This window comes from Bos javanicus, chromosome 3 (genome assembly GCF_032452875.1).
Source record: "Bos javanicus breed banteng chromosome 3, ARS-OSU_banteng_1.0, whole genome shotgun sequence".
NCBI lineage: Eukaryota > Metazoa > Chordata > Mammalia > Artiodactyla > Bovidae > Bos > Bos javanicus.
In genome coordinates this window covers 93,360,600-93,383,116 of record NC_083870.1, presented here as the reverse complement: position 1 = coordinate 93,383,116, position 22,517 = coordinate 93,360,600, and the positions used below count along the sequence as shown (strand labels likewise).

General features: G+C 48.6%; 1 protein-coding gene across 1 annotated transcript in view; it reads right to left on the bottom strand.

Moving 5' to 3' along the window:
- SLC1A7 (solute carrier family 1 member 7) overlaps nt 1-22,517 on the bottom strand; it is a 51,984-nt gene that overhangs the window by 10,971 nt on the left and 18,496 nt on the right. Inside the window, exons 3-4 of the mRNA XM_061411933.1 lie at nt 15,286-15,501; nt 2,596-2,638 (exon numbers count right to left, since the gene is read on the bottom strand). Of these exons, the coding sequence (XP_061267917.1) occupies nt 2,596-2,638; nt 15,286-15,501 (259 nt within the window). The remainder of the gene's footprint in view (nt 1-2,595; nt 2,639-15,285; nt 15,502-22,517) is intronic.

Here is a 22,517-nt window from a genome sequence, read left to right as displayed (position 1 = left end):
TCGCACTGAAGGAAACTTGCATCTTCTGTTAGGAAAGCTTAGTTTGCCCCGAGCTTTCTTGAGATGAGACGCCAGCTGGGGAGAGCTACGTCCGCTACCCCTCTTCCTCAGCCCCCAGGACATGGCCAAGTCTTTTCTTCTCATTCCTCAGGTACTATGAGCCCAAACAAGGGCTGCTATCTTCCTACCAGGTATCAATAAAGCAAAGTTTCTGGGGGTGGGTGGAGAAAAGGAACCACTCAGGAAATATACCTAAAATTTCAATGCTTCAGTTCCCTCATCTGTGAAGTGGGGTCTTCATAGTTACTCACCTCATTAGGTTAAATGAGATGATGTATGTAAAGTGCTGCCAGTAGTGCCTGGCACACGGTGAGCCTTCTGTAACCATTACTGCTATTACCACTACCACCACCATCACCATCATAACCACCGTCATCATCCCAGTGTTGAACACTCTGTGCCAGGTGCTGATTCTTGAAGGATGGGTAGGAGTTTGCCAAAAGATAGAGGCATTTCAGATGGGGTACAAAGTAGAGCAATGTTCTCTTTCTCTCTCACATCTTCAGTAATTGCTCATCACTGTTGGGATAATATCTAAACTCCCTAGCCTAGCATTCAGGGCCCTTCACTACTTGGCTCATTTCATAGAAGAAAACACAAGAGGTGAGGGAAGATACAGTGATTAGCTCAGGCTTTCACAGCTCCTTATTTTGGGGCCTCTCCTCCATCTCTCAACCACCTCTTGTGCGTCTTCAGGCTCAATACGGGGCCCACCACAGGGAAGCTCAGGAAATGCTTGTTGGACTGAGTCAACCAACAGACTGACATTTTAGAAGGGAAATTATTAGAAGTGCAAATAAGTATTGGTGTACAGCATTGTTGGAAACTGACCTGACTATTCATAAGCTCCAATTCTTTAGCCACTTGATGTGAAGAGCCAACTCACTGGAAAAGACCCTGATACTGGGACAGACTGAAGGCAGAAGAAGGAGGCAGCAGAGGATAAGATGGTTAGATAGCATCACTAACTCAGTGACATGAATTTGAGTGAACTCTGGGAGACAGTGGAGGACAGAGGAGCCTGGTGTGTTACAGTCCATGGGGTACAGAGTCAGACATCACTTAGTGACTGAATAACAACAAGGCTGTTTTGATAAACAACCAAAAGGAGAAATAGGCAAATAAATTACAGCCTCGGCTTACATCAGGCTATGACATCATCACTAAGTGTTGTATTTTTTGCTGTTGTTCAGTTGCTCAGTCGTGTCCCACTCTTTGTGACCCCAAGGACAGCAGCACACCAGCCTTCCCTGTCCTTCACCACCTCCTGGAGTTTGCGCAAACTCATTTCCATTGAGTCAGTGATGCCATCCAACCATCTTATCTTCTGTCACCTGCTTCTCCTCCTGCCTTCAATCTTTCCCAGCATCAGGGTCTTTTCCAATGAGGCGGCTCTTTGCATCAGGTGGCCAAAGCATTGAACTTCAGCTTCAGCATCAGTCCTTCCAGTGAATATTCAGGATTGATTTCCTTTAGGATTGACTGCTTTGATCTCCTTGCAGTTCAAGGGATTCTCAAAAGTCTTCTCCAACATCATAGCTTGAAAGCGTCAATTCTTTGGTACTCAGCCTTCTTTACGGTCCGACTCTCACATCCGTACATGACTTGTATTTTTAAGAAACATTAATAACCATGTAAAGTGCTCATGAAATAATGGGAGTGAGGGAAGAAAGCAAGATGCACGCTGTGTGTGTACTATGATCCTAATTTTATTTTTTAAAACATTTCAACAGAGAAAAAAAGACTAGAAGCATACCATCTACTATCACTATTGTTAGGTCCTGGAACTACAAGTATTTTTATCCTCTGCTTTGGGCTTCCCTGGTAGCTCAGCTGGTAAAGAATCTGCCTGCAACGCAGGAGACCTGGGTTCAATACCTGGGTTGTGAAGACACCCTGGAAAAGGAAACAGCTACCCACTCCAGTATTCTGGCCTAGAGAATTCCTTGAACAGAGGAATCTGGCAGGCTACAGTCCATGGGGGTCACAAAGAGTTGGACACAACTGAGTGAATTTCACTTATTTATTTTAGTATTTCCCTAATATTTTACAGTGAGTGTTATTACTGTTTTTATTACAGGAAAGGGTTATTTTAAAAAGAAAGAGAAAACAGGCTTTGATGCCAGCAGGTCTGAGTTCACCTACTAGTTCTGCCATTTACTAGTGATTTAACCTTGGGCAAATCCTTTAATCCTCCGGAGTCTCAGTTTCCTCATCCAGGAGATGTTCTGGTCCTAGCCCAGGGTAGGGTTATTGTGAGGACTGAGAGAGACCCTGTGCAAGAGCATGGGCATAACCGAGGGCAGAGCCAGCACTCAGTGGGGGCTTCCTTCTCCCCTCATAACTCTTCCTCGTGAAAAGTCAGAACCCAGGGCAGGCGTACGGCCACAGGAGGCTCTAAAGAACTAGGTCTTCCCCTGACACCCCGCCCCTTTCCTGTAGCATCCCACCCCCAGAGACAGGGAGACTAACCAGCCAAGCCAGGCCCAGGCTGGCCCTGCCTGCCCACCCTCCATCACCCAGGAACCCACTCACCTGCTTGAATGTGGCTTCCACCAGGTTGGCTGGGAACATGTTCCTGAGAAGAGAACTAGTAATTGAAGAATTCCAGGACAGGAGGGCCCTTGGGGTCACCTGAACACCTCCTTTGGCAGTGGAGGCCTTCCATGACCCGCCCCACCTGCCCCTGCAGCCTTGCCTCTTTCCATCACCCCAAGACTTTACGCTTCAACACCAACTGCATATGGTTTCCCAAATACGCTGTGTACTTTTCCAACTCCAGGCCTTTGACTGCTGTTCCTTCTGCCTGAAATGCCCTGCCTACTTCTCTGGCTGATTCCTACACCAGTCAAGCAGAGACCAAACCTTTTGCAACTGCTCCAGGCAGACTCCTTGGCCCTTCCCCTATAGTTACCTACGCTCCAGCACGCTGCTGGTGGCACTAGTCAGGTGTCTGCCTCCCCGTTGACTGGCCTCCTTGAAGGGGGGACTTGGTCATTCATATCTTATCTGTGGCTCCCAACACAGGACCTGGCATATAAATCAGATCATTATTCTTGTTAACATAATCTTCATCTTCTAAAGCAGGAGGGGGTCTTGCGCTACCAGATGTGAAAACATACTATAAGTATGCAACTCTCAAAACAGTGAGATACTGACAACCATCAACAGAAAAATCAATGTAATGGAGCCTATACCTGGAGACAGAACCTGGGACATCTTAGTATTTCATATCCTATAGAAGTTGCTTCACAGATCGGTGAAGAAAGGAAGGACCCATTCTAGAGAACTGCATAGCTGACCAACTATTCAGAAAAAGAAACACCAGGTCTTGGAACTTCCCCGGTGGTCCAGTGGCTGGGAGTTTGCTTTCCAGTGCAAGGGGCACATCAAAGCTGTATATTGTCACCTTGTTTATTTAACTTATATGCAGAATATATTATGCAAAATGCCAGGCTGGATGAATCATAAGCTGGAATAAAGATTGCCAGGAGAAATATCAACAACCTCAGATATGCAGATGATACCACTCTAATGGCAGAAAGAGAAGAGGCACTAAAGAGACTCTTGATGAAAGTGAAAGAGGAGAGTGAAAAAGCTGGCTTAAAACTCAACATTCAAGAAACTAAGATCAAGGCATCTGGTTCCATCACTTCATGGCAAATAAATGGAAAAAATGGAAACAGTGACAGATTTTATTTTCTTGGGAAGTGATTTCAAAATCACTGTGGACAATGACTGCAGCCATGAAATTAAGACACTTGCACCCTGGAAAGAATGTTTTGACAAACATAGACAGTGTATTAAAAAGCAGAGACATCATTTTGCTGACAAAGGTCTGTCTAGTCAAAGCTGTGGTTTTTCCAGTAGTTATATATGGATGTGAAAATTGAATCATAAAGAAGGCTGAGCGCTGAAGAATTTATGCTTTTGAACTATGGTGCTAGAGAAGACTTTTGAGAGTCCCTTGGACTGCAAGGAGATCAAATCAGTCAATCTTAGAGGAAATCAACTCTGAATATTCATTGAAGGGACTGATGCTGAAGTTGAAGCTCCAATACTTCGGCCACCTGATGTGAAGAGCTGATTCATTGGAAAAGACTCTGATGCTGAGAAAGATTGAGGGCAAGAGGAGAAGGAAGTGACAGAGGATGAGATGGTTGGATGCCATCACCAACTCAATGGACATGAGTTTGAGCAAACTTTGGGAGACAGTTTGAAAGCAGGGAAGCCTGGTGTGCTGCAGTTTATGGGGTCACAAAGAGTCAGACAACCCTTAGCGATTGAACAACAGCATGGATTGCAAGTTCAGTCCCTGGTTGGGGTGCTAGGATGCCATGCATCTCACAGCCAAAAAATCAAAACATGAAACAGAAGTGATACTGTAACAAATTCAATAAAGACTTTAAAAATGGTCCCCTTAAAAAAAAAAAAACTTTAAAAATAAACCCTAGATCTTTATGCTGTTGTTTTTGTTTAGTCACTAAGTCATGTTGGATTCTTTGTGACCCCATGGAGCCCACAAAGCTTCTCTGTCCAGGGGATTTTCCAGACAAGAATGCTGGAATGAGTTGCCATTTCCTTCTCCAGGGGATCTTTCCAACCCAGGATCAAATCCATGTCTCCTGCTTGGCAGGCAGATTCTTTACCACTGAGCCACTTGGGAAGCCCTAGATCTTTATGTACACTGCACCAAAATAAATCCCAGATGGCTGAAAGAAATAAATAATTTAGAAAATAAAACCATAAATATCTAGAAAAAATACAGATTAATATTTTATCAGATCTCAGGATGTGGAAGGACTTCTAAGAACAAAATGAGCAATTAAAATAAATCAGTAGATTTTACTTCATTAAAACTAAGAACTCCTAAGTGCAGCTTAGTATCCTGGATTGGATTCTGGAACAGAAAAATAGGACACTAGTGGAAAACTGGTGAAATCCAGTGAAGCAATTTAGTTAATACTGTTGTACTAATCTCATGTCTTACTTTTGACAAATGTGCTAGATGTAGGTTACTAACGTCAGGGGAAGTTGAGCAGAGCTGGGAACTCTCTGTACTCTGCAACTTTTCTATAAACCTAAAATCAGGCCAAAATCAAAAGCTAAAAAATTAAGAAGCTCTTTAAGACAGATTACAATACAAATAAAATAATAAAGCAAACAAACTGGGGAAACTATACAACAAAGTGTTACCATCTTCAATCTTTAAAAGAGTTTTTACAATTCTTGGCCTTGTTTCCACGTTCACTCTCTGTGTTTTCTCGCCAGAACATCAGCTCCCTGGAGGGTGCTTTGTTCTCTGCTTTGTTCTCTGCTATGTCCCTAGCTCCTGGAAGAGTGCCCAACACATAACAGGCACTCAGTAAATATTTGCTACATAAATAAATGGACCACAAAAACATTAATACCTCAATAGAAAAATGATCCCCTTCATGGATCACAGACTTGTCATGGCAAAAGGGCTTGCATGACTCTATTAAGCTGTGAGCCATGCTGTGCAGGGCCACTAAGATGGATGGTCATAGTGTAGAGTTCTGACAAAACATGGTCCACTGGAGGACGGAATGGCAAACCACTCCAGTATTCCTGATGTGAGAACCCTATAAACAGTATGAAAAGGCAAAAAGATATGAAACTGGAAGATGAGCCCCTCAGGTTGGAAGTTGTCCAATATGCTACTAGGGAAGAGTGGAGGGCAATTACTAATAGCTCCAGGAAGAAAGAAGCAGCTGGGCCAAAGCGGAAACAACACTCAGTTATGGGTATGTTTGGTGGTGAAATTAAAGTCCAATGCTATAAAGAACAATATTGCATAGGAACCTGGGATGTTAGGTCCATGAATCAGGGTAAATTGGATGTGGTCAATCTTCCAAACAGGAGATGGAAAGAGTAAACATCGACATCTTAGGAGTCAGTGAACTAAAATGGATGGAAATGGGTGAATTTAGTTCAGGTGACCATTATATCTACTACTGCAGGCAAGAATCTGTTAGAAGAAATGGTGTAGTCCTGATAATCAACAAAAGAAGAGGCTCCAAAGCACTTTCCAAAGACAAACTTGCACACAAAGGTCATAGTCACTGTTTGGTGGTCTGCTGCCCATCTTATCCACTACAGCGTTCTGAATCCTGGAGAAACCATTACATCTGAGAAGTATGCTCAGCAAATCAATGCGATGCACGGAAAACTGCAATGCCTGCAACCAGCACTTGTCAACAGAATGGGCCCGATTCTTCTCCATGGCAACGCCTGACTGCAAATCACACAACCAATGCTTCAAAAGTTGAATGAGTTGGGCTACAAAGTTTTGCCTCATCTGCCATTTTCACCTAACCTCCTGCCAACCGATTATCACTTCTTTAAGCATCTCAACAACTTTTTGCAAGGAAAATGCTTCCACAACCAGCAGGAGGCAGGAAATGCTTCCCAACAGCTCATTGAATTCTTAAGCATAGATTTTTATACTACAGGAATAAACTTATTTCTCATTGGCAAAAATATGTTGATTGTAATGGTTCCTATTTTAATTAACAAAGATGCGTTTGAGGCCTAGTTATAATGGTTTAAAATTCACAGTCTGAAACCACAGTTTTTTTTTGTACCAACCTAATAGAACTAATAGAACTTCTCCCTGGAGAAGGAAATGGCAACCCACTCCAGCACCCTTGCCTGGAGAATCCCAGGGACGGGGGAGCCTGGCAGGCTACAGTCCATGGGGTCGCAAAGAGTCAGACACAACTGAGTGACTTCACTTTCACTTTAATAGAACTAACACCAAAAAAAGATGTCCTTTTCATCGTAGGGGTTTGGAGTGCAAAAGTAGGAAGTCAAGAAATATCTGGAATAATAGACAAGTTTGGCCTTGGAGTACAAAATGAAGCAGGGCAAAGGCTAACAGAGATTTGTCAGGAGAACATGTTGGTCAACCCTTTGGTAAACACCCTTTTCCAATAACACAAGAGATGACTCTACACATGGATATCACCAGGTGGTCAATACCAAAATCAAATTGATTATGTTCTTTGCAACTGAAGATGAAGAAGCTCTATACAGTCAGCAAAAACAAGACCTGGAGTTGACTATCACTCAGATCATGAACTCCTTATTGAAAAATTGAGGCTTAAATTGAACAAAATAGGGAAAACCACTAGGCTATTTAGATATGACCTGAATCAAATTCCTTATGATTTTACAGTAGAGCTGATGAATATATTAAAGGGATTAGATCTGGTAGACTGCCTGAAGAACTATGGACCAAGGTTCATAATATTGTACAGGAGGCAATGACCAAAACCATGCCAAAGACAAAGAAATGCAAGAAGGCAAACTGGTTGTTTGAGGAGGCCTTACAAAAAGCTGAGAAAAGAAGAGATGCAAAAGGCAAGGGAGAAAGGGAAAGATTTACCCAATTGAATGCAGACTTCCAGAGAATAGCAAGGAGAGTTAAGAAAGCTTTCTTAAGTGAACAATGCAAAGAAATAGAGGAAAACAATAGAATGGGAAAGACTAGAGTTCTCTTCAAGAAAACTGGATATATCAAGGGAACATTTCATTTAAGTATGGGCACGATAAAGGACAGAAACGGTAAGGATCTAACAGAAGCAGAAGGGAGTAAGAAAAGGTGGCAACAATACACAGAAGAACTGTACAAAAACAGTCTTAATGACCTAGATAACCACAATGGTGTGATCACTCATCTACAGCCAGATATCCTGGAGTGTGAAGTCAAGTGGGCCTTAGGAAGCATTACAACGAACGAAGCTGGTGGAGGTAACGGAATTCCAACTGAGCTACTTAAAATGCTAAAAGATGATGCTGTTAATGTGCTGCCTTCAGTATGTCAACGAATTTGGAAAACTCAGCAGTGGCCAAAGAATTGGAAAAGGTCAGTTTTCATTTGAGTCCCAAAGAAGGGCAATGCCAGAGGATGTTTGGTGACGTGGACTCCCTCGCACGGTTCTGGCAGCAAACTATAAAGCAATTTTCAATTTACAGTGAGGGTTTCTGCCTTTATAATCTGCCTTAGGAATCTATCCTAAGTCAGAGATGCTCACAAGGATTTTTGTTCCTGTGCTAGCACTTCCCTGAACAGCCCAGAGCCTCGTGTTCATGCTGCGTCCTCTACCTGGACCCTCCTTCCTGCTCACTCTTGTTCTTGGCATGTCTCTTCTTTTGCAAGACTCAGCTCAGATATCCATGGAGTTATACATGTGAACACAAGTGTGGGGTTTTTTTCTTGACTTTACACCCCAGCAGTCAGTGTTGAGAAGCAGAAACTATAATTTTTTTTCACTGCTGTTAAAATACAGGTTCAGGGTAACCTGTATTTTATGTGGCGGTTAGAAGAGGACTTACAATGAGCTGCCAAGGCAGAAAACTGGTAGAGAATGGCCATGGTTTTCCCCGCTGATTTCAGCATTGTCACAAGGGAGAGGGAAAGCAGGGTCAGGAGCTGAGATTGCAGAAGCTCACCTGAGGATTTTTTTTCAACAAGTGATAAGCAAATTTCTGCCACCAGAACAATGGCTGCCAGCAAGGGCTTTGGAAATCAAGCAGAGCCAAAGCTCACACTAGGCATGCTGGCCTGAGCACTCGTGACCAGAATGAAGGATGTCCATATTGCGCCAGTGATAACAGTTTGAAAACGTCTCCTGGGTACAGTCCCAGTAGGTTCAAGTGACTAGATGTTTCTCTAATAAAACTTAGAAGGAAAGCCACTGTTGCCTGAGCAGAAACCAAGAGCATTCAAAAGGCCACATGTAAGAAAGCGAATGGAACTTATACCTCATGCGTTCATCTCTTTACAACATCCTTAATAATGGAAATAATTTAAAATATGTGCTGTGGCAGGGATGACTAGCTGTCTACCCAGTCTCCATTCTTTCTTCTCACTAACAGAAACTGAAGGCTGTTACAGGGACCAAGAGGGCCCTGACAATAAGCCCTGTTTCCCAGCCTCTTTCCAGAGGGGTGGTCAGTGCAATGTAAGTGGGAGTGATGGGGTGGCGTTTCCTGGAAAAAGTTTGCAAAGATGCTTATGCAGCCAGGACCCTTTGGTCCTTTCCTCCAGCTCATTTCTTTCTGCCCAGAACATGGGCATAACAGGTGGAGCTTCAGCAGCCTCACTGCACCATGAGACACTGATGAGAAAAGCCAAATGCTAAATAAACACGCCAAAGCACAAAGGTAGAGGGAGCATGGGCTCCTGGTGATCCTTGCTACCTCTGATCTGCTTATTGGAGAGAAAATACATGTCTTTACATTAGTTAAGCCTCTGCTGCTTCAGGTTTCTCTTAACTAGCAGCCAAAAGCATTTCCTGATGCGTGTGGCTGTATTATTGTCCACAAGCTTATCCTCAGATTTTTTTTTAGTGTGTTTAAAAACATTTGGCGGGAGTAAGCTGGGTCTTCATATGGTGCACGGGCTTCTCATTGCTGTAGCTTATCTTGCTGCGGAGCACAGGCTCTGGGAGCACAGGCTTCAGCAGTTGTGACCCAGACTCAGTTGTTGTGGTGCATGGGCTTGGTTGCCCCTTGGTATGTAGGGTCCTCCCTGACCAGGGATCAAGCCCGTGTCCCCTAGACCACCAGGGAAGTCCTAGCCTCAGGTTTTCATAAAGAATTATACTTTTGATTATTAAATGAAAATACATACATTTTCTTTTGGCTTTGAAGACCCATCGCAAGCCTTCCTTTTTTCCCCAGGAGACCTGGGTAGACATAAAATTCAGACATAATGTGCCTGGGAGATATTAGTAGGCCAAGACCATACACTCTGCCCCAGGCCTCCCTGCATGTCTCTTGGGGTGAGGCCACGGTCCACCTCACTTAGTATTCCCACGTCCCCAGCCCAAGCTCCAAAGGTGGGAATTATTCCTTTCCAAGCACAGCTCCCAAGAGCTTCATCCAATCCCTGAAGGGGTGACTGGGGGCTATAAATAGAGCCAAGCTGACTTAATCTCTCTGGTGTATTTGAAAGATTAGAAAACAAAGAAGGGGCCCAGCTCTGATTGGTGTTTTGCTTGGGTTTGTCCCAGGAGGCTGCCCTGTGAGCAGACATCAATTTTCTGGAGCCCCCACTTGGAGTTCTAGGAAATGAACTCATGTCTTGGAGACTCATCCAGGGACATGGTCTGTTGTGTTCCTCTGGAAGCATCTCAGAGAGACATAACGTATATCTTCCCACCCTGAAGGATGCTGTGAGCCTTATTTTCCTGTTCAGTTGAAGCCCTCACCTTTCTGACTTTGCCTTAGTCATGTCTGCCTCCATTTCCCAGTTCCCTCTTCTGGTCACCCGTACTCTTGTTCTGTTACAGCACTTGGTGGGCATCTGCTCTGGGCCAGAGCAAGGCTGAGACAGCTGCTTTAACTTCCCTGCTGGTGTCTTCATTTTCTGCACAGCCTCTTAGCATCTCAGAGCTAGCAAAGGATGCCGAGAATGGCTATCCAGGGTGCTCTTCCAATCTGTCTGTCCTAAGATGATTGACGGCTGGAATCAGGGACCTTTATTCTCCTGCCTTCCCCACCGCACCCCTCCCCCTGCCCTCCCTCCCCACCACCTCTCAGTCCAACTCTGCCCAGAGAAGTTACTTAATAAAAATGGGCTGAATGGGACCGAAGTGACTACACCTCTTCCCAGGGCATCCCCATGCCTCCAGGCACATCCTGCCCACTCAACGCTACCCTGCTCTGATCCATCCTTCCCAAACCCACTGGCCTTCCCCTTCTCAAGTAGAGCAGCCACCCCCTCAGCCTGGAATCAAGGTCTGCAAGGTTGAGCTCTACACCGTCCTGCCAGCCTCGTCTCCCAGAACCTGCCTCCAGAACTTTCTGCCTGTGCCCGGAAGCCTCCTCACTGGCCTCTGGGCCTTTGTGTTTCAGAACCACAGAGCTAGAAGGGATCGTGAAACCCACTGGGGAAAGAGGCCCGGGGAGGGGGCTGGCCCCCAGGAGCCACACAGCAATCCCACAGAGCTAAGATGAGGGTCCCTGCAGGAAGCACGTGACCTTCCCTTGCAGCCCCACTCTCTGACTGAGACATGATGACAGCGATGTCCAACCACCCAGCTTTGCAAAAAACTTGCTCAGGGTTGAAAGCAACTGGGGGAAAAACCTCAAACCAAAAGTATCAATTTTCACCACGTGAAAAGCAGCTGAGAGCAGGGACTCCTGGAACATTTGACTCTGACATGTGTGTCCAATCCAGGGCCCTGAGCCCCTGAGCAGGGGAGGCCGTTGGGGAGGGCGGGGGCTCCCCATGCGCCAAGACTCCTTCTACCACAGGGAAAGGCTGTTTCGAATCATAGGCTCCAAGAAATGATGACTCATAGTCACCAAATCTTAGAAATAGTGGATCTTAGACATGAAACTTCTCGAAATTCCTCTGCCCTTGACTTCCAGGACATCAGCTTTCTTGGTTTTCCTCCTGCTCCAGCAGCTCTGCACAGTCCTCCAGGGTGGCTGTGGGCAAAGACTCACCCAGGCCTCGACACCTCGTGCTTGGCCATTTTCTCCGTGTCAGGGCCTCAAACCCGGCCCCAGTGCAACAGATGTCCCCGCCTCCCGCGTATGCAACCAGCAAGCACTCAGCGCCTCCACTGTGTGGGTCTGCTCTAGGCTCCAGGATACAGCAGGATGGTTTTTAAACAACTGGCCCTCCCGGAGCGTACTTTATTCCAGTGAGACAGAAATACACAGATAGGGTAATGTCAGGCACTAAGACAGGCTATGAAGAGAGAGGGGCTGGGAGGGCCCTCTGCCGAGGTGTAAATGGAGCAAGGGAAGGACTATCCTGACAGAGGCCGCAAGGAGGACAAGGTGCTGAGATAGGATCCTAAGGACATTTGGAGGACTGTATGGAGGCCAGCAGGCTGGAGCCAGGAGAGAGTTGGGGTGAAGGTCAGAGGCCCAACCTGTATGTGGTGGGGTGGATCATGATGGGCCCACAGGCCACAGTGAACACTGCGGATTTTGTCAACCTATGACAGGTTGTGAGCAGCTTTTTAAAGGATCCATCTGGCTGTTGTGCTGAGAACAGACTGTAGGGAAGCAGAGAGAAAGCAGTGACTGTACTGGACCCTCAAGCGAGAGGTGATGGTGGTCTGTGCGATGGTGGAAGTGGCAGAGGGACAGGAGGCATAAGGTTTAAGATATTACAGAGCTGACAGAATTTGCTGAAAGATTGGATGCAGGATATGAGAGAAAAAGAGACACCAGACTAAGATGGGAGGACTGAGGAAAGGACAGATTATGGGGAAAATCAAGTGTTGAGCTTTGGATGTGCTCATTTTGAGATGCCTTTAGACAAGTGCATGGAAGAATCTGGAGTGCAGGTGAGAGGTTTCTGCTGGAAAAAAAATTTGGCGGTGTCAGTGTACAGAAAGCGTACACCAACGTACTGACGGAATCGCCAGGCAAGTAAAAGTAGCCACAGCAGACTCTGCCTGGATCTCTCTAACTCTTGACCCTGTGGGTGAGAACCACACAGCAGGAACAAACTCCAGGTACTTTTGTGATCCTTACTTCATCACATATCTCAAAGGATTAACAGAACCTGGAGAATGGAGAAGACGGAGGGAGTGGTCGCTTGATTGTACTAATGGCCCTTATCCACTGATGCCTTGTCACGCCTGGATACTGAGGTGGCTGAGTGGTAAAGAATCTGCCTGTCGGTGCAAGATGATGCAGGAGACATGGGTTTGATCCCTGGATTGGGAAGATCCCCTGGAGTAGGAAATGGCAACCCACTCCAGTATTCTTGCTGGAAAATTCCATAGACAGAGGAGCCTGGAGGGAGGGCTACAGTCCATGGGGAGACAAAGAGTCAGACAGGGCACAACGACTTTTTTGCCTTGACATTGCTATCTCTTCCCACCCTAAGTCTGAGCATGGCCACATGACTCGTCTTGGCTGATAGAATGTTAGTGGACTCAGCAAAAGTAGAGACTTACAAAAACACTGGCATGTTTGTTTCCCTCTCTTGTTCCTCTACCTTCCTCATAAGAACATGCCCAGACTAGTTCTCCCTTGGAACCCCATTGCCACCATGAAATAAATCCAGGCCGGCCTGTAGGAAGATGAGGGAACATGAGGAGCACAGCTAGATCTAAGCCAAGATCATCCATAGCAGCTCTTCCCCAGTGGAGCGGCCAGCTGCCTGCAGACACATGGGCCGGCTCAGCTGAGCCCCGTCCAAGTCCGCGGGAACTTCCATCTGACCTGCAGCCATGTGGTTGTTGTTTTAAGGCAGTAGGTCTTTGGATGGTTTCTCACACGGCAACAGCTAACTGATACAGAGGGCAAGGGTTACTCTAGAGAAAAAGAAAGGGAGACAGAGGGATTGTGTGCTGGGCATCTACCCCCATCGGGGACGAGAGGACTGCTTCTCCTTCACTTTAAGTCAAGAGAACTACTCAAAGACCTTGGCTGTGTCCTGTAAGATCTGTGGTATAGGACCTGGTGCCTGACTCATGTCCAAAGGACCTGGGAAAGGCTGAACATCCACAAAGGGTGTGTGTGTGTGTGTGTGTGTGTGTGTGTGTGTGTGTTCCACAGGCCAATGTGAACTTTGTGGAAGGGACTCTGCCTAAGAGGATCAGTGGAGTGAGTGGTGGTGAGGTGTCCCCAGACACCAGAGGTCAGGGCTGAGGAGGGCATCCTGAGCAGCCAAATGGTGCAGGGAGTGTCTGAGTCAAGGGGATAACAGGTGAGAGATGCCAGTGATAGAGGGGCACCAAAGAGCTCACAAAGGCTCCCCTGAAGAAATACAATCAGGGAGCACCTACCCCAGCGCACTCCACTTCCAGTGAAGGAGGACTTTGCTAGCCATCCCTCTCCCTCTCTGCTGTGCAGCCCCAGAGTTAGCAACAGGGAAGTAGATGGAGCAAGAAAGAAGGAAAAACCTGCTATGACTTTCTTCCACACTCCAATTTCCACGTCTGAATCAGCAAAAGGCTAGGACAGGATCTGTTTTAAATGGAATGAGTTTGGAGTTTTACTGTTAGGTTGGACTGGATTTCTTACTAGGTTTTTTTTTTTTTTTGGTTGTGCAGTGTGTCACATGGGATCTTATTTTCCCAACCAGGACTGGAAACTCTGCCCCCTGCATTGGCAGTCGGGAGTCTTAACCACTGGACCTCCAGGCAAGTTCTGGACTGGATTTCTTATATCTGAAATTGGCAAGAAAATGAGAGGGACCAGAAGAAGTCCACAGAGCAAGTTTAATGGGACACCCTGTTGAGCCCAATAAACTGTTTCCAATGTGGTGCTTCCCCGGGCTCGGTCCTAGCCCTGTTGTTCGTACCCACACTGTCCTGGGAGACCCCTTTGCCATCAGGGTCTTTTTAAGGCCTCTATCTGCTGTTCTCCCAATGTCCATCTCTGGCTCAGACTCCCCACAGGATTCAGATCCAGCAGCCAACCACCAGGAGATCCACACCTGCTCCACTCTGTCCTCTGGCCTGGTGACCACGCTGCTGTCCACTCAGGTGCCCAGGCCAGACACCTTCATGCCCTTGAAATCAGCAGCCCCACCCCCTCCACTTCTCCCCCCATCTCACCATCTCCTGCTGATTTTACCTCCTGCGTGGCCTTCAGTCTTCCTTCTTCCCCCAGGCCCGTGGCTACCACCCTGGCCCCGTCCCTTCCTCTGCCTTCCTCTCTGGCCGTGAGCCCCCAATCCTATCCACCAGCACTCTGGAGGGCAGAGTAAGCCTTCTGAATTGGATCATGGCACTCCTATGTCTAAAACCCATTTCCTGTGGCCTTTAGGATAAAATGCGATTTTTGGTCTGGTTCCCAATGCTTTTCGTGGTCTGGCCCCAACCGACTCCTCCAACAATGACTGTCCACTTCCCCCTTTACACCTCAGGACCCGGAATGGCCCATGACTTCTCCCTACAGCACTATGCCCAGCTCAGGACTTTTGTGCAGCTGTTGCCTTCCTGAGAAATGTCCTTACTGCATCCCCTTTGCCCACCTGCTCATCCCGTCCTGATGGGGATGGACAGTTCAGTGTGAGCCTGCAGGGAGCATGGGGTGGAGGGGGCAGAGTGTGGCCTCTGTGGCTGACCCTTTGTGATCATGAGTGATCAATAGAAGACCCTGAGCACCCGTCCCCACCCCCTCTCCCGCTCCTTGGGCGACAGGCAGGGCTGGGTCTGTGGAGTCAGCAGCCCCATCGGGTGTGGCATTCCCAAGCAGGGTGCTGGCCGCGGGGGTTACCGAATGAGGTCCAGCAGGGGGTCGGCTGAGCTCATGATGGGCTTCCCGCTCTGCTCAGTCGTCTCCTTCTGGGCTGCGCCACCCGGATGGATGATGGAGACCATGATGATGCCCACGATGACCGCCACGAAGGTGGTCCACAGGTAGTATGCCACGGTGAGGATGCCCAGGCGGCTGGAGGTCTTGGCATCCAGGGAGGCGAGGCCGGACATCAAGCTGGGAGAGCGGTGGGTGTCAGCGTCTGTGGGTGGGCAGGCCAAGCACTCAGGCGCACCCACTCTCACCCCCTCCTTGCTCTGCCCCGCACCCTCGCAGAGCTCCTGGGAATGAGCTGGCATGGGGATCCTCCCACCCCTAATCCCCTGGCTCCATCGAGCCTCCCTCTGCTCTTTCCCCTTGCCCAGTGTCATCAGCCAAGCCCATTCACGCTTCTAGACTTTCCCACATGCTCTTTCTTTTGTTTTCTGTGTTCTTAGCAGCTCCCTTCAGTTGCCCAACTCCTACCCAGAAGATGAGACCAGGCTCAGTGCCACCTCTCCCCGAGTTAGGACCCCGTTGGGGAGAGTCCCCACAACCCCTGGGCTCCTCTCTCATGACCCTGGTTGTCACTGTCTGTCTCTCTCATCAGATTGAGGACATGTGAGCAGAGGGGCAGGTCTGACTTCTCTGTGTTTCCTTCGTGCCCAGCATGAATTTTCGGTGCTGCCCCAGGCAGGTGGTTAGTGCAGGCTTTTGAATGAACTCATGACTGAGGCTGAATGAGGGAGTGAGTTAGAGCCATGGGCTGGGAGTTGGTGATCTGGCTCTGTGACCCAGGCGTCCATCTTTGGACGTCAGGAGCTGCATCTATAAAATGGAGCATGGTTAGATTTTCCCTGAGAGGTGCCACCCTGTGGCCGGCTTGGGTTAGCGCCCTGGCCCAGATTCTCCACGTGGGATGTTGTGAGAAGGGTCTTGTGGGTCTCATTCCTCTTGGCTCCTCCCCACCTCTGCCTGCCACCCACCAGAGCAGGTCAACCCTGGAGCTATTCTTCTCATGGCTGTTGGGGCGGAGGAGGGGGGCAGGGGGAGGTTGGGGGTGTGGGTGAGGGGGTTGAGGGTGTGGGGGGAGCAGGTGAGGTCAGTTAAGGAGATGCTTGCACTTTGCTTTGCTGCCAAAAGGATTTTTCCCCAAAGCCCTTTCATTCTTTCAGATAAAGGAAGTATTTGTCTGGTTTTAATCATGTAAACAAGAGCAGATAATCCCTTCCCATCCACCTCCTCTTATCATTAGACTGCAGGAGGCATGTAGCATCAGAGCTGAGCACAGAAAGCCTCTCCCCCACTGCAGGCTGTAACCGCTGCCTGTGAGCACCCTGCTCTTCGCTGTAGCAAAGGCCCGCTCCTCTTTTAATACACAGTTTAAAGGTCTCCTCCTCAGGGAAGCCTTCCCTGACCATCAGACAGGGGTAAGACCCATTTGCCGGGATCCCACTATCCCTGTGCTGTCCCAGTCCCACCTCACTAAACTGTCGACTATTTACTGAAAGCGCCTCCAGGGCTGAGCCTGGGTCCGATTCAATGCTGGGCCTGTGGAGCCAGAACCCACACTCCAGAACTGCTAGAGTGTAGTCTGCTGAGTGAAGGAGTGAATGAATGAATGAGTCAATATTTACAATCTCCATTCATGTCTGTCTGCCAAGATACCATATGTTAGTGATGGGCTTAGGGTGGGTCTTAAATGTAAATCCTGAAGGGCTGGTAATGAGATTGAATGGAGAAATGAGGGGCTGCCCTGCAACATTATCCATGAGAGAGATTATCCCCAGACGAGGGCCAGCACATCAGCCCAGGGCCAAATGGGCCTCTGATCGTAACAGACTCCCCCAGAGCCAAGTCCAACTGCTGCAGGCCATAGGGAAGCCCTGGCCCTGAGCCAGGACACTAGTGGCTGGCTGGACCAGAACTCAGTCCCTAGCTCCAGGCCTGTCCTCTTTCACCCATGTAGTTATTTAGTCCTTTAGTGTATGTCCTCGGAGAAGGGCAATGGCAACCCACTCCAGTACTCTTGCCTGGAAGATCCCATGGACGGAGGAGCCTGGTAGGCTGCGATCCATGGGGTCGCTAAGAGTCGGACACGGCTGAGTGACTTCACTTTCACTTTTCACTTTCATGCATTGGAAAAGGCAATGGCAACCCACTCCAGTGTTCTTGCCTGGAGAATCCCAGGGACGGGGGAGCCTGGTGGGCTGCCATCTCTGGGGTCACACAGAGTCGGACACGACTGAAGCGACTTAGCAGCAGCAGCAGCAGCAGCAGCAGGTTGTTGCTCTTACAAATACTATTCCCTATATACTTTGTTTACTTTCATGTTCTCAGACCTAAGGAATGTTTAGCTTTCCCTTTTCAGACTTCCAGCAAATCCTACTAGATCTGTTGTTCAACCCTGCCCTCCTCTGTGTTCTCCTTGGGCTGGCGCTCAAGGCCACTCCCACGCCTGAGCTTAGTCCATCTCTTCTGCCCCGCATGTCACCCAACCGAAAATATGACCTGAGCTCTGACCACATTAAGCACCACAGTGTCCCCACACTTTCCAGCCTCTCGGCCTCCCTGTTGGCTTCTGGTGTCCCACTGCCTGGCACCTCTGCCCCCATCTCCAAATCTTCATCTTTCAGTGCCCTCTCCTCCAGGTAGCTCTTCCTTATTTCTCCTAGCTGGAAGTGATCCCTCCCTCCTCCAAATGAAGACAGCATGTCCTTGTCCCCTCCCTTGTGGTACTGATGCAAGCATCATGTCCTTGAGTCCACTTCTGTCTCGAGTGTCCAGGTCTGTCTTGTTCCCCACCCCCCTGCCAGAGCGGGAGCTGCTTGAGGGACTGATTCTGATTTCTGTCTGTGGGCACAGGGCATGGCACAGAGTGGACATGCACTGCTGCTGCTGCTGCTGCTAAGTCGCTTCAGTTGTGTCCGACTCTGTGCGACCCCATAGACGGCAGCCCACCAGGCTTCCCCATCCCTGGGATTCTCCAGGCAAGAGTACTGGAGTGGGTTGCCATTTCCTTCTCCAATGCATGAAAGTGAAAAGTGAAAGTGAAGTCGCTCAGTTGTGTCCGACTCTTAGCGACCCCATGGACTGCAGCCTACCAGGCTCCTCTGTCCATGGGATCTTCCAGGCAAGAGTACTGGAGTGGGGTGCCATTGCCTTCTCCAAGAGCAAAAACATGGAGCCATCTTAAATCACTGAGGCAGATTAGATTAAAAGTTACAACCTATCCATGCAATGGGGTTCTATGAAGCCATTGGAAGTGATGGTTTCATTGGAAACGTGTTCCTATTTAATGTCAAGTGGGGAAAACAAAGTATGAGATACTTTACCTTTCTACAGGGTGCCCTGGAGCTTCTGTGGTCCAGATAAACATAGATGTGCTTGAGGGATTGTGCAGGAGAGGGGTGTAGGTGAAAATCAGATCCCAGAAAGAATCAAGGGTCCCTCAGTAGGTCACGCCGAAGAAGAAGAAGTCTCACTCGGGGTTAGTGCCCTCTCAGGAACAGACCAGATGTGGTAAGAAAGGGAGTGCCAGTTCTAGATACAGCCAGAGGGGGGACCCCTGACACGGGGGCTCTGGAGAGGAGAGGGCTAATGGATAAAATGGGAAGAATTCCTTCACCCGGGACCCAAGTGATTCCGCTCTGGAGTCACTCTCCCAGCGCCTAGCATGGAAAAGCTTTCCCTACTGGCTGAAGAGAGGTGGGAGCAGCTGTGAACTGCTGACAATATGACAGAGCAGACCCTCGCCTCCCCTCCCCAGGCTGACAGTGAACAGAGCAGACCCTCGCCTCCCCTCCCCAGGCTGACAGTGAATCAGAGCAGACCCTCGCCTCCCCTCCCCAGGCTGGTGCCAGCAGTACTGGGGTGACGACAAGTGACGGCAGAGGCCGAGGAGAACAGGAGCTGAGTGCGGGAGGCCTGGATTTCACACAAGACAGCGGCCACTCCCGGGACTCACAGTCACAGGAAAGGAAGTTCAAGGTCCTGCCGTTCAGCTGGAGGGGGCTCCTTGAGGTGTAGACTTTGAGGCCAAGCCATTAAAGCGGACTTTCTGAGAACCTACAGGCTGGGGTGGGGTGGTCTTCACAGAGTGTTAGGTCACATGGTCATGCATAGGGAAAAAAAGGAGAAAATTTACCAGTAGCTGTCTTTGGGTGGTGGGATTATGGGCAATTTCTGTTCTGTTTTTATTGTTTTTCCACATTCTCTATTATTTCTAGAATGAGTATGTCTTGCTTGTGCGATGAAAAACACAACCTCAAGTACCAGCATCCAGAGAGACCATAATTTGTCTGGACTTTAACTGTCCCCAAACACCTGAACGTCTACCTCACTGAATCCTTAATCTCCTGTGTGAGTGTTGCCTGATGGGATGATAAGGTGAACCACTCTGTAATGTTAAATTTTTTAGTAGTCACAGTTAAAAAAAAAAAAAAAAAGTCAAAAGAAACAGGTGATGTTCATTTTTGGTGGAATTAACTTTAATATTTTAATCTAGTATATCCAAAATATTATCATTTCAATGTGTAATCAATAGAAAAAGCTTAGAAAAACTACTTCTGGTTTTAAATTTTTAATTTAAATCAATTAAAAACAAGAAGTTCAGTTTTTCTGTTGCACTTAGCCACATTTCAAAGGTTTAGCAGTCACTTATGACTAGGGAGTGCCTTATTGGGCTGCATAGTTTAAGTTACAGATAAGAAAAATAAGGGGGTGGAGATGATTGACCAAGCTGCCCAGCTAGTCAGCTGTAGAGTTAAAATTGGGACAGGGGTTTGGGGTTCAACCCTGTGGGGTTTCCCTTCTCCCACAGTGACTCCCCATGGTACAGATCTGGTTTAACTCCTATGGAAGTAAAAGGCCTTCCAGCTTTGGCTAATCATAATTTTAGTGTGATTTAGTCCATGTAATACCTCTTTAGTTCAGCTCTCAGAGTTCTCAGGTCTCAGAGACCTGCCCCGTGGCCACTGCCCTCAGATTTGTGGTAGTGAGCCCCCCCATCTTTGGAGGTATCCAAGTGGAGGCTGGGTGGCCACCTGTTGGAATGCTGTATCAAGGCTTCCAGGCTTAGGGGGAGATTCCATGAGGTTGACTTCAAATATTCCTTCTGGCTCTGTGATTTATAGTGAGGGAAGACTAGGTAAACTTGCCTTCCCAACTCCCAGAATGGGGGTGCTCCTGGGAACCTTCACATCCTCAAGGGCCCTGGGAAGAGCTTCAGGAAGCCCAAAAGTCTGGGACTCCCTCCTAAGCCATCTGGCCACCACGCTGGGCCTGAGATTGTGTTTCAAGAGATTGATGTGATTGGGGAGCTAACTGGACCCTGGGCCCAGCCTGTTGGAATCTGGTAATCTGGTAATTGCTGCACTTGCAGGGGTAGGGAAAGTGAGGTGCTGTTGCCAGACTCCTCCAGGAGGGAGAAAAAGGCTGCTGCTAACCCTCATCTGTTCTCATGCATACCCCTGAGGTGAGTATCGTGACCCTATACAACCAGAAGAGGTGCCCACTGCTCCCTGCACACTGCACTGTGGAGGGTGGACAGACTGCTCTGACTGCTGGGGGCCCCGCCCTGTCAGAAGTCCATGGTGGCTCCCTTTGGCCCTCAGGAACTGTCCACACTCCTCCAAGGCCTTAGAATCATTCTTCTCCTGACTGGTACCTCTCTGGCCACCCCATTCTCACTGCTGCTCCTTGAACCACCCTTGCTCTGGTTGTTCCTTAAGCCTGGTACCCCCTACCCCACCCCACGCACACCTCTCCAACCCAACCAGTTTCCAGCTCAGAGCTCACTTCCTCTGGAAAGCCTTCCCTGATTATGGCCATCTCATTCACTTCCCCAGGGCACCCTGTACTTCCCAGTTTGTTCTGGGGCACTCTGCTGGCACACGCACCTCTGATCCCCAGGGACCACCACCTCTGGCACTGGGCAGGCTGGCAGGAACACATGCTGAGTGGCGCAGTGAATAGTGAGGGAACGCTGCTGCCTTGCCCCTGCGCTCCCTGCTTTTTTTCCGGTTCTCTCCTGCTGTCACCCATTTTTCCAGTCTCCAGTCAGTACCTCCTCCTTCTGAGGGCCTCCTGAGCCCGCCAGACCAGGCCAGGCAGCTCCTGGTTGCCTGCACACAGCCCTCACTGTGTGGGAGGCTCGGGCAAGTTCCAGAGCCTCTGTGTGCCTCAGTTCCCACTGGACGATAAAATAGGGATATGCTCAGTCACTCAGTCCAGAGAAGGCAATGGCAACCCACTCTAGTACTCTTGTCTGGAAAATCCCATGGACCGAGGAGCCTGGTGGGCTGCAGTCTATAGGGTTGTACAGAGTTGAACACGACTAAAGTGACTTAGCAGCAGCAGCAGTCACTCAGTCATGTCTGACTCTGTGATCCCATGGACTGTAGCCCACCAGGCTCCTCTGTCCATGAAATTTTCCAGGCAACAATACTGAAGTGGGCTGCTTTCCTTTTCCAAAATGGGGGCAGTGATAGTTTACTGTGAGGGTTAGTCTAGGTTTAGAATAGTGACTGGTACATAGCAAGTAGTCAGCACATTCCAGTTACTAGCATACCTCTGTGCTGTCATCAAATGTTCCATGGCCACCTGCCCGAGCAGACCATGAGCTCCTCTAGGGAAGGGCAGAATCTGGTTCAGTTCTAGGTCCTGAGAGCTCAGAGCCTGGCCTGGCCTGGGTGCAGGTTTGCTGGTGTGTGTGTGTGTGTGTGTTAAGCCAGGGTGAAATTCTAGACAAGATTGTGATAGGGGGTGACTTCTGAGCTCTGATGACCATGAGCACCCACTGTGGGTTCTGGAGAACAAGTCACCAGCACCAGCCTCGTTTCCCTTGCCAGGTTTAGCAGTGCCCCTGGCACTGTGTGTCCGTGGGACATTGAGGTAGTTGGCACAGGGTCTCCTGAGAACGGTGAGAATGATTATCACAGGCAGAGCCCTCTTTTGAGTGCTGAGAACCCGGGAGGGCCTCTGGAGCTGTGCTTTGGAGCTCTCCCTTTAGCCCTCTCCTTCCCGGTTGTTTTTATCAATGGCTTGGCCAAGGGCACTGACAGTGTGTGGATCAGATTTGAGGAGGATGGGAAGCTGGGAGGAACAGCCAATGTGCTGGATGGGAGAGTTGGAACTAAGCAGAACTCAGGCTAGTTTAGACTGACATGATGAAGATGAACACGGACACATGCAGAGCCATACTTGGCTTCAAC